This window comes from Strix uralensis, chromosome 9 (assembly GCF_047716275.1).
Source record: "Strix uralensis isolate ZFMK-TIS-50842 chromosome 9, bStrUra1, whole genome shotgun sequence".
Taxonomy (NCBI): domain Eukaryota; kingdom Metazoa; phylum Chordata; class Aves; order Strigiformes; family Strigidae; genus Strix; species Strix uralensis.
In genome coordinates, this window is record NC_133980.1 from 18402064 (window position 1) to 18415171 (window position 13108).

The 13108-nt window shown below is 35.1% G+C and overlaps 1 protein-coding gene across 1 annotated transcript in view; it reads left to right on the forward strand.

Moving 5' to 3' along the window:
• Positions 1–13108, forward strand: part of DNER (delta/notch like EGF repeat containing) — a 134087-nt gene that overhangs the window by 69950 nt on the left and 51029 nt on the right. The window contains exon 5 of the mRNA XM_074877636.1: positions 12670–12815. Coding sequence (XP_074733737.1) covers positions 12670–12815 — 146 coding nt within the window. The remainder of the gene's footprint in view (positions 1–12669; positions 12816–13108) is intronic.

Consider the following 13108-nt stretch of genomic DNA (forward strand, 5'->3'; position numbering starts at 1 on the left):
AGGAGCATCTGAGTGCTTAGTAAGGATGAGTGCAGATATAGTGCATTTGAATTTTTATAAATCCTATTCATTTTAGCAAATGGATGGATTACCTGTAGTGCTTTTAATAGAAAATGAATATGAAACATTCCCTCTGCATATATTTTAGTCCTGAGGCATTGCAACTCTATGCTATGATATAATCAAGTAATGAGATAACTGTTTTCTGGAATAAATGATTTAATGTGGCCTTAATTTAGTTATAGCTTTTTCCAGAATGATTTCCTTTTATTAAAACACTTGAACAGAAAAAGGGTGAAATACAAGGAGTAGGGAAACTGAAACATGTATGAGTTTAAAAGTGTTTGTGACCTATCAGCATTTATTGTAAGAAAAACAGAGTGGCCTCTGGATTTTCTTCTCAATTTTATGGAAATATTCTGCTTACTTTCCATCATCAATTCTCGTTCAATAAAGTGTAAGTCTTGGGGGTAAAACTTAAAGAGGAACTCGGTAATTTCATGTGAAAACCACTGAATTTTATCCAAACTCAACTGAAATACCTAATTCAGCTAAGGTCTATATAAAAATAATTAAATCTTTACTTTAAATTTGATCCAGATGTATAGAAATGGTCCGTGAATCTGACACACCTCACTTAAGTTTTTAGTTTTTAATAGTTTAGTTTTCAATAAGATCAGATGAATAAGTTTTCCATATGTTTCTTGATATACACAACAAACTTATTCTAAGGTACAGTAAATTAAAATGGATGATTTTATATAAAAAAACAATAATGTAGCTTGTGTTTTTATTGATGATATTTGAGCTAGAACAATCGTGAGGCCACAAGATACTGTAGGATGCTATAAGCATAGAATCACACAGTAAGGCTGTGGACCATACCAGTCAATATATTTACCTTATGTAATTTCCTCCTTCTCCCACTCTTTTTCTGTTTATTCAAATGAGTTTTTAAAGGATTCTTCTCTTAATTGGTGAATTCTGTACAATGCAATTTTTTTGACCTTTTCAAAAATTTCTAATTAGAAGTGTAAAAGAAAAATGGGGAAGATCTGAGTGGTTTTGTTCGGGCTTTTTTTGTGCGTGTCTTTTGATCTGTGTCTTATTTGAGTTGCTTCCCACTGTGTTGCCTCCAAGTTTTGTTACTCAGCAAGGTGCTTTAATTACCTCTTGCAAATCTTTCTGAATAAGATAGTTATGTCAAAGATAAAACATTTAGGGAAATATTACTTATGTTACCTCATGGTGACACAAGTTTAAAGTTCTTTAGACAAGATTGAAAAGACTCAAAAGTTGGCAGCAATGTACTGATTTGCTGGTCATGTGATTCAGAGCACAATGTCTAGAGGCTGGAAAGAATGCTGTCTCTGAGCTCTAAAAATAGACACCTTGATCATAGTGCTGTTTACCCCAGAGACAGTACCTGCACTGTATGAGAATGAAGGGTTTGAAGGAAGAAGAGTGTAACTCAACTAAATGAAAAAGAGCTGTCTGTTTTCTATAATGTGATTTATAAAATGGCTACTTCATCTGCAAGCAGTCTTTTGCAGTGCAGGAAAAGAGTTATGATGCTGTGATTATGCAGCATGATTATGTTGTTAAATTACAGCATTTACCCCATTAAAATAAGCCCCAGTAGATGGGAAAGAGTCCTAATTTTGAGACTGGCTTGTACTTTCTGTAACACATTCTTAAACTGACTGCTTTGCTTAGAGGATTTTTAATGAGTTTGTGTTTAAGATTTGATACTACACATGTGCCATTCTTGTAAAATAATTTATGATGTTTTATTAGAAACTATACTTATTGGCCAATGGAAAAAAGACCAATAAAGTTCAGGTTTTGAAGTGAAAAAGCCCCTGAAAGTACTGATTTGCTCAGTAGGTTAGGTGGTTTAGGTGCAGGGTGAAGCACACAGCATATCCCAAGGTGCTGGTGGCTTTTAATGCCAGGTTACTACCAGACAAAGGTAATCATTAGATGGTTGATCTGTCGTAAAAGCCCGGTGAACTGTTGATCTCTGCTCACTGTTTGCAACAAAAATGCTTCATTAAATGCCAAGAGAATTTCAAAAGTTTTATGCCCAAATTCAGGACTTGGAGAAAAAAAAAATATTTTATTGAGGGCATTTCTGAATAGCTAATATTTTTAAGATCTGTACAGAAAAATATCTATTCTCTGGAGTGCTATGGGTGGATATTGAGATTTGCCAGAGAGATAGTTGGGAAGTGAAGCAGGAGGGAATTAATCATATTTTTAAATAAGAGATGGCAATTAAGGGATCAACATTTAAAACACATTAATTTACGGAAAGTCTGCCTTTTACTTAAATAGAGTTATAGCTTCATACTATTTGTCCCAATGTTCTTTGAAGTTAGAGAGATTCCTGTATAAGGTATCATATTTATAAAATGTCTCATCAGTAGTTGTTTTCATTCAGGATCTTCATGCTAGCAATAATGGCACTAGAATATTTGAAAATGAGTAACTGCAAAACTTTACCTTGTTACAGTCACACACCTATTCTTCACTGGAATATATCTTGAAAAATTGAAATCAGATGAAATACATTTTACAAGTCTGACAAAATGGGATAAGAATACCCTGATGCACCATCAGTTGGTGCATGAGTCTTTCAGACTGAAGTTCTCATGAATGTTAATAGCTTACAGCTAAGGATCTCTGTGGTGAGTTGAAAGTGCTGCTTGTTATGTGTTTTGGGAGGAATCTAATCCACCCAACATTGTGCACTTCTCTCTTTCAGGGAATAATATACTAGATTTTACAACATGTACAGGAACGTGTATATCTTTTTCTGTATGAGTTTTTTGCAAGTGTATAAGATTTACTAAATTGATTAAATAATATCTCTCTTGAAAAAATAATGCATTAACATTTTCCTTTAGAAAATAAAAAAGGCCCTGCTGAAGGACTTTAAAGGACATTTTCAGCTTGTATGGCAACTCTCTCAAATATCTGCCATTTATTGCATGCATCTTTTTTTATACAAACATGCAATCACACTCTGATTGAAAACTGGAACATTTATTCTGAAAACACAGTCTGCTATCAAAATAGTGAAAAAAACCAAAACCAACACATAACAAAAGCATTAAAATGTTTATTTTTTTTAATACTCACATTTTAGAAGTTTTATAGTGACTGTGTACCATCTGTTTCTTCATGAGTCAGTTAATTTACTCTGGTGCTAAATTAATATACCTGTTCACTAAGGCAACAGTTTTGTGCTTCATGACTCAAAAGATACACCTGTGGATGTGAGATTTATAGTCGGTTGTAATTTCACACAGTTTCCAGTCTACTTGGTAAACTGGTATAGGTATACCTATTCCGGTATACAGTTAGCATTTTATATTTAAAAGTCCAATTCTGCTAGTAATAAAAACCACCATAGCTTTTTTTTTTGTTGGACGAATTTGGAAATTGAGTAATAAAATTGCATATTGTATGATTATCGCTTCAGTTTTAAGAGGTGTTTCTTTTGAGATTTTGGGCATAATGAAGAGCATGGAGTTGGCAGTGCTGACTCTGCATGCAACCTATTTCCTTCTTATCTCCCAACAACATGAAAAAAATACAATTATGTTTTCAGGTCTTTATTATGGTTATTAGGATATTAACTCTGTTGACAAAACCTGTTTCTCATCAGCTTCCATGCTAAAATGTTGAAAAAATTGCTTTTCTGCCTTGGTGTACCCACTGCTGAGGCTGCAATGATGGGAGGTGTTTCAGAAAAATACTAAAACAGATAGTTGGGCATTAGTATTTTGCCTCCATATCCCCATAGGTAATACGATAGAAAAGTTTGTATATCTATAGTTGCTAAAAAATGCTTGTAAATAGCTTGAATTTACTTGCTTTTTGATTCTGTGCTTTATTTAGCACTTCCATTATACAGCTTAAAATGCAGCTTTCATGAGATATTGCTACATTAGTTTTTTAGTTTATTGTCTGCTTGTAAAATAGGAGGAAGAAATTTATATGCAAAATTGCTATTTCTCAGATAAGACCTTACAGATAAGACAGAAATTTTAACATTTAATATTAATTAATATTTTTCTCTGAATAGAAAATAAATCATTCAGCATAATCTCTAAATGATAATGTTTATTTTCATCACAGCAAAGAAAAACTGATGTAGACCAGGTGTGTAATCTGGTTTTCTGCAAGATGCCCAGCCTGTTAGATCAATACAGTTCTAACTAACTGGTTTAAACTATAATTATAAAGTATTTCAAAAGTATTCCCTTAAATAAAATTGGTAGTTGTACAGACTCACTTGAAAACGGATGCTATAGCATCTTTATGGTGAGATGAATACTGATGCTATTCAAATGCCAGCCCCTATAAGGCAGCTTGCTTGAATTCCAAAAAACTTTTTGAAGTTTTGCTTAAAAAGGAAAATTAATGCTTGATTCCTCAAGGACAATAAATCTGTTGCATTTTAAAGTGTGTGAACCATGTGTGTATACATATAGAAAATACAATATTTTTCTATCCAAAATGCTCTTCTGCCTTTCTAATGCAACAAAGTATTTTCTTTAATATGTCTGCCCCAGCACTTATTTGCTCTCTTTATGCTCTTTGGGTTATTCAATGAATTTCCTTGCAACATCTCATCATACATTAACAAGTTGTCACCGCTAATATGACTACATTGAATAGGCAAAATGCAACTTAGTGTACAAAATACTATATTAAAAATAAATAATCTAGAGAGATAACTTGAAACAAGTCAGTCTGATTTTTCTACCTCTTTTTTTCTGGCTGTAGAATTTCAGATTAAGAGGCAAGTTGTAACTGTGTCTTTTGGATGGCGTGTTTTGTGTTGTTACATGTCTTTAAAACACACATGTATCTCCGTTGAAAGAAAGCAGTTTCACAGAATCACGGAATCGTCTAGGTTGGAAAAGACCTTGAAGATCATCTAGTCCAACCTTTAACCTAGCATTGGCAGTTTCCAACTACACCATATCCCTCAGCCGACCCAACTCTTAAACACCTCCAGGGATGGGGACTCCACCACCTCCCTGGGCAGCCCATTCCAACACCTAACAACCCGTTCTGTAAAGAAATGCTTCCTAATATCCAGTCTAAACCTTCCCTGGCGCAACTTGAGGCCATTCCCTCTTGCTGCATGTTGAAATTGTTTTTACTTATGCAAAATTGAAATAGGACAATTTTATTTCATAATAGGAGATGTGTGAATTGAATTCACTGAGAGCCACGTAATCAAGTTACTCTAGACCCATGTGTCAGCTGGGCATCTGTGTGAGCTCCTAGCCCATGGCGTATGTGCAGTCATTTGATTTAACCCCCTTCCACTCTGGACTAAATTAAATCCAATTCCCTTGCACATGCTGCAGTCAGAGTGTTCATGCAGTTCTTGCTGCTCAGCCGACGTGCAGTAACGTGTGTGTGTGTGACTGTTTAGTTACTTTTGTGCAAGTCAGCCTTGCTGGTGGGGGAATTTGTTGACAACTGCTCTGGTTAATGGGGTTTTCGTTTTTATGTGTGCAGTTTCCCTGGAAGGGCCCTGTTGTAGGCAGTACTGAGTATTGTGCTCAACTGTGAACACTTCCCTGGGGCATAAGAGCTAACCTTGCAGAAAATGGCCTTTTGATAATCAATAGCAGCATCAGAAGTGCGAACAGCTTAAAAAGTTCAATGAAGTGTTAATTTCCATGACTTCCGTAAAAGATGGCCTTATAAGGCAAAAAGTTAAGCATTCAGCTGAAATCCAAACCATTCTGAAGAATGCTATTAGTCTATACAGGAAAGGGTATCTTTATAAATATGATAAAAATCAATATACTGCCCTGCCCTTCATGATCAAGTTACATGTACCTCATCTCACGTATAAGTAGATGTAAACATTAAGCTATTTAGTGTTTTTATACATTGTATTATGTTTTAAACTAGCATCTAAATAATTTTTACTCTTTAGAGTTGTCTTTAATGAATCAGTAAATTATTAAAAATTAATTTTTATTCACTGCTACTTCTAGTAAGTAACACTGGGAAATTATTTTTCTAGTCTATCTTTGAAGGTTCATCTGCTCAAATTTGTAACACTTGGTGAAATACCTTTTGTTTGTTTATTTATTTCCAAGATTTGTCTTCAAATGTGACTTTAGTGACCAATTCACAGTCAAGATATTTACATTCAGTTGATCACATCGTTGTTTACACTGTAAGATCTTGAACAGACTGCTTAACCTGCTCTGTAAAATAAGGCTACTAATGCATAATTTAAAGGAAAATGTGAGGCACGTTTTAGTAACACTTGCAAAATGCTTTGAGATCTTCAGCTAGTGGTGTAACATGCTGTACAGTGCATTTAAAAGTAGGGTAGCCACTTGTAAGTCTTTAAGTTGAACCAGTCACTATAGATAAATCCTAGCCAACCTTGCCATCCAATCTACCACAGCTCCCCTTATCACAGTCCCAGCTATGTCATTTGTACTCCACCACACTTAACTGCTTTTGTGAAGTGTGGTATCAGAGATAGTTCACCAAAATAGTTCACCGACAGCTTGGCAGCATTGTTGAGATGCTGATAAATAAGCACATAATGGGAGAAACTGTGACACAGGAAATCTATTAGAAGATTAGTCTTGTCACCCTTTGCTGGGCTTTCACTGTTATTTTGGACGTAAGCAGATTCCTTGAAGCCATGACAGAGGGTCCCACTCTAAGCTACTGTCACATCTCTGTAATAAGCTGTATGCAGGTGGTTTCATAAGTGTAAGTGTATTCTTGCTAGGTGACCCTATCATGGGTTTTGGTCCAGTCAAGCTATGAAGTTGGGTAATAATTTTGTAATACTGAAATTCAGAAATTGCCATTTGTTATGGAGGAAATGTAATGGAATATGTGTTTGAGGATTTCTCTATGCTAAGTGAATCCAACTGGTTTGCTCAGTTTATAAATATATTTTAACTGTCAGTCCTGCAAAACTGAGCTCCAGCTTGGAAGTCAAGCTGTGTGCTATTTCTTCCCAAACTTTCAGTAATAATTTTCTGACACCCATATTTTGCGTTCTGTTACACCTGTGTAACACTATCATTGTCAATCTGCTTCTGATAGAATTGCAGTAATGTTACTGAGAATATAACTTGACCAGCAGCACATTTATCTTTATCACTGGAATGGTGATTATATCTGAGAAGAAAGTATATGTTGGATTTTCAGACACCAGGATGAGTTTGCAGTGTTGGTAGTAAAGGAAGCAAGCATACCTATTTTTAAACTGAATGTCACTGGTATCAATTTGGAGAATTAAAAAAAATGCAATATGAAGTTTTACAGTCACTTATCAACAACAACAAAAATTCTTTAAATTGCTGTTTCATGTGAATTTTTGAAAAATAAAGTATTTGAAACAGTTCTTGAACTGATTCTCACTAAAATTTATATATATTTTCAAAAGCAGTATCTGACCAAGGCTTCTGTGACAAAACACAGTAAACATGCTGATCTACATAGAATTTGGGAGAGTTGTACCACTTATAAATAGTGCTATTTGTGGGCAAAATAGCAGTTTTGTTATCACAGCTGTATTTTTGTATCCCCAGATGCTCTGTTGCCTAGCAGTATCATTAGAGAATGATTTCAGATGTTCTGTACAAGTATCCTGTGGTACTGATGGCACAGAAGTACTGCATCAAAGATTGCAAATATCATTGACTACCTGTTTGTCACTTCTTGTTTTCTACTTATGTATGATAATCATCCTAAGGCAAAGTAGGAAAGGATTCCTGACCCATTTTTTCAAATTCTGAAGAACAGTATTAGTGTCAGGGCCCCGAGGGTATTGATAGGCCTTAATGACCCTGACCATTAGGGTCATGGAGAAGGTGATAAATGATTGTCTATTTTTAAATCAAAAGCATGCTTCTACTATTTCAACATGTAAAGGCAAATTTGCACAATCAAGCGTATCATGAGAACATCTTGTTATGCTTTTTCATTTGTTAGAAATGAGTTGAATATGACTTTCATGAATGAGTGGAAGGATTGAGCTCTCTTAGATTTGCTACATGAATAACCACTACTTGAGATTGTGATATACAGTGCCGTAAGAGGGAACTTGGTTTGTAGAGCTAAGCTGAATTTACTACTTTATGCTTAGATCCAAAAAGGCACATAAGCATTGTGGCAATTAATATAGACCCCTGTGGTGGTCTTCATAGTCTTGAAAGTTATCTATAATCATATGACACATGGACAGTGTGAGTGTCATGGACATGAAAATCTTTGGATAAAATCTGGACATGAAAAATTTTAGGAGAAAGGACTAGAATTAAAATCTCCTTTTGTCTTTTTTCTGGTGAGTACTGTGATCAAAATTTAGTTGTCTTTTTTTCCTGGCTTCCTTTCTTTAAATTATTCTTATGTCTGCAAAGTTCAATGTCCACAAAAGAAAAGGTTGAGCATATTGACCACTCCTGTTTAGCTTGCTGGATAACATTTTCCCTGTGATGTGAGAGATGTAGTCAAACAGAAAGTTCCTCTTGGATCTTTTACACTTTCCATTATCTGTGGATGAACTAGCAGACATACTTATGTAGCTTCTATCCTGGACCACTAAGGCTTATAGTTTAGTATACTCTGATAGCAGCCGTGTTGTTTCTGGAAGCTGAAATCACGTGTGGAAGTATTATAGCTTCATTATGTTACTACGTGACATGAACTGAAGATGTGGTGCAGGCACACACAATACCACTGCTTTGCTCCTGAAGGACTGGTACTATCTGTTTTTCTTCCATCTGATATATCCTAGTTTCCCATTTTTCAAATAATGAATAACTGACTGTACTGTACACCGGGAATGGGGTGGAGAAATTGCATCACCTTATTCTGGGGCCCTTTTTTGTTTTCCTACCCATTTTGACTTACCAGTGCCTTTAGTTCTGGGGCTGTATACTGTGCAGGGAAGCTGTAGGCACTTTGTGTCTTTGAGAACTCCACCGCTTTGCAAAATGTTGAAGTTGGCTACTGACCCCAAAAGCTTTTGGTGTGGGAAAGTGTTGAGAGAGAAGAGAACAGATGGAAACTGATAGACATCCCACTGCTGTCTCATTTCCTTGGGAAACCAGGCTAAAAATAAGTTGAAGACTTGGGGACTGATGCTTCACTGTGAGTGCCCAAATGCCTTGGCAGTCATTCTCTCTCATCCAAGAAACTTTTAGGTGGACTCAAAGACCTATACTTTTGTGAATTGGACCTTTTAATGTAGGGAACTGTTAACTGCATTTCTGCTGTAAAATGGTAATCTGTTGTTTCAACCGTAGGTGAATTTATGTTGGAATACATATATTCACTGTGCAGAATACAGAGAAATACATTTGGGCCAACTGCAATACGCAAGAGTGTTTGTGTGTGTAATAGCATTGGGTGCATAACAAGAGTTAGTTACGATTTGTAGTTCAGTCTTACGCCTCCCATTAACACAATATGTAGTAGGATAACGTTCTGAGTTGGTGGCCTATTAGCTTCAGTCTTCTTTATTTTGGCAGTCCGCTATGGACCAGCTTGCTGACCTCAGTCTGCCGTGCATAGAAGGAAGGTATTGTTCAGAAACGGGGCTTGTGAATGAAGCAAATCAGTTTGTGTAGTCTAGATAATCTACAGTCAATCAGTTAATGTTTGTATAGTGGTAATCTGAATGGCATGATATGATCTTCTGAAAGCACCTGGACACAGTGATGACACCTGTCATCTTTTATTTTGACTTTATTCCTTATTTTTTGTTCTTAACTTTCCTGATGTGAGAGAAACAGGAGCATACATACTTTGTGCTCCTAGGCGTCAGTAGGTGAAGTTACCAGGGTGGAATAAGCTATAGTGTATTTTACCATGCATACTGCCAATGAAATCGTGCAGGCGTTTCTCAGGCTACCAAATGTGTGTGCACAAAGCTTGAAAATGCCTCCTCTGCAACCTAAATGACTACTCCCATCATATTATGATTTATTAGGCTTTAAAATTGGTTCTGTAATATTACTGTAAATAGCTCAACCCTGAATTCTTCAACTTAAAATGCTCTGATGTCATTATGTTTTAACTAGCTTTAGAAAACCATCAAGGTTAAACTGAACAAAATTACATTTTGTTATAAACAGCTGTAATGTTTTTCTCCAGACCTTAGATGAAGGGAGCTGTAAACATGCTTCTGAAATTATTCTGCTACCTAGAATTTAAAAATAGAACTTAAAACTCACTCTAGTTCAGTTGCTGTTATGGGAATTGGAGAAGGAATTAATTGAAGTGCTATGACCTGAGTAAAGCATGGAGTCATATTTAGATGATCAGACAAGCTTCTTCTAGCCTTAAAACCTAGAGATCTCAGAAAGTTGTATGCAACTTCTCTAGAGTGAAAATAAATAGCTGTGTTTTTATTTTTCTAGTCTTTGGAAATTAGATGAGATAATTAGAAATTACAGGAAAATATGTGGCATTCCAGTGAGAATAATGTGGGTTTTTTGTTTTTTTTTTCAGTGGTTTGCCTAAGGGCTTTTGATACCAAAATAGTAACAAGATTCAAAGTACAAAGAAGGTTGATTTAATATTCCTTTAGGGAACTGTCCTGAAGAATATGTAACAATCTGCTTCAGACAAGCAAATGTGAACCCAAAGACATTTTCTAAATACCACATTCTTCCAAGCATTCACATATAATTGCATGACTGCCAGTGACAATTGCATTCAGTTGTTAAAGGAAATAATTTTGGCTCAATCTTTGAACAGATGGGTAAAAATGGAGTGTGTATTAAGGCCAGAATAAATTGGCTTGCTTTGAAGAGGTCAGCAGATTACAATAATCTTCACTAGCCAAAACAGACCATTAGACATTTGGAACTATACCCAATACATTTTTTTTTTTTTTAATCTGATCTTTTAGAATGTTTAGCTAACTTGTAGAGACTATACACAAGCCAATGATACCTATATTGGACATGAGATTTTCCTGCTTTTGAAGATATGGTCTAGGGATCATTGTTTCTAGCACAGACAACTAATTGTTCAAAGGATGCAGCATTTTAAAAAGTGAAGTCTAAAAATTAAGAACAAAGAATGGGTCTTCCATATGATTTTCTATGGAATTTGTAGAATTAGTCATGCTTGACACTTTCATATGCAGAATGTAGTTAATGTTTAGCAGCTGTTCTGTAAAGAGAATTCACCTGAAGTTCAGTGCTTCATGAAACTTTGGTTTATTACTCTTCATTATAAATATTATCTTATACTAATTTTTTTCTGCCTGACTAAATATTGTGTTATCTCCAGCCTATAATGCAAGAGGCTATACTGCATATTTGAAATTCCTTTGAGGATTCTAGATCTTAAAGTGGAAAATATTAGAGAAAACATTGTCATACACTTCCTGCATCTGTTTACTGTCATTCTTTTTAACATTAAAGATATTTAGATTTTAAAAAGCATTCATTTTTACTTAAATACTCTCTCTATTAATTTCTAAAGAGAAGTATAATCCCGCAATGGTTCTGTGTCTGTAGCTTTCCATACTGATACTACAAAGTCTTAGACCCTTAGGAGTCTACCTACAAAAAGGACGGTGGAGTTAAATTTAAGTTTGACAATTTATGGAAGGATCTCAGGGTTTTTTTATACATATATTCTGCATACACTATACCAAACCCACAGTTTTTATGTCACTGCACATTTATTCTGCTACGAGCTCCAGAACAAAACAGCTAACTAACGCCACACATGGAAGGTCTGTAACACAGGAGTCCAATCACTGCGGTGGAACGATGCAGTTCAAGCACAAGCGAAGTATAGGAGTAGGGTATATGTATTTTGACATGAACTCTGACTTGATTATGTCTGTCATAGGCTGTGTATTTGCCTCATTTTATCTCTCCTGCTGTCATTTATTTTTTTCCCAGATATATCTGTTAGAAACATGGGTGACAGGAATGTTGGTGTGCTCCGGTGTGTTTTAATTCCACACAATTACAGGTGCTAGCCAGAGATTTGTGGATTTTCCTCTTCCTTGTCACATGTTCCCATTTTCATGTTTTGTTCATCTATACCTGGTATATCACATTATAGAGTGATCAGATCAGAAATTCAATATTACTTGTAATGCAAAATACAAAGAAATGCTGCCAAGTTGTGTATGTATGTTCTTGCAAACTTCATAAAAAATAAAGCCAAAGGGATTGTCCATCTATTACCAATGTAATGCAGTTTATGATCTGTGATTTTAACTCTGAAATAACTTCTAGAAATTCATTTAAGCGTTTTTCTCCACTGAATTTGATTTTAATATTCCTTGTCATTAAAAAACTTAAGGAAATATATTTTTAATTTATAGGCAAAAGCATTTGATTATTCGAGACCTAAAAAATAATAGCAGAATAGAGTTCTGGATGTAGATCTGTTTCACCAGCCTGCCTTCCTTTTGTTAACCAATATAGTGAGTGTTTGTTTCTAAACTGTATTCCAATTTGTATTTGCATGCATTAAATTTAGATAGGTGTGTATGAAATATGAGCAGTGATGTTCTTAGTTGACAGTTTCTTTCAAATCAGTTTTGTTGTTTATCTAGCAGTAAAGCATTAATATGTATTAGCATTTTTACTCATATGGTAAGACTTTTTTTTTTTTTTTAAGGTTTTTTGAATGATTCGGTTACTAAGTGCATTGTGGCCCTACGCTTGACTGTGATAGTGAAAGTCAGTACCTGCATGCCTGTGGGAAGCCATTCAGATGACTTCCAGTGTTCGGGGAAAGGAAAATGTATCACCAAACCAGATGAGGTAAGGTGAGCTTGTCAAGACTTTCCTGTAGTGTGGAAATTCCATGATAATATAAATACAAGGTGAATTGTGCTTGCTATTCTGAGTGTATGCATACCTTGCTGCTGTGTAATAAACTTCTAAAGCTCAGAGATGTTACTAAATAATAACAATATATTTATTTGCTATTCCTAAAAATGAAGCACTTAAAGTAAGAAAACAACTGATATGAGATGCAAAGATTCATACCCTGCCCTGGCAATAAAAACAATTATTCAAATTAGGTATAAGGTAATGTGTACTGCATCTTACTG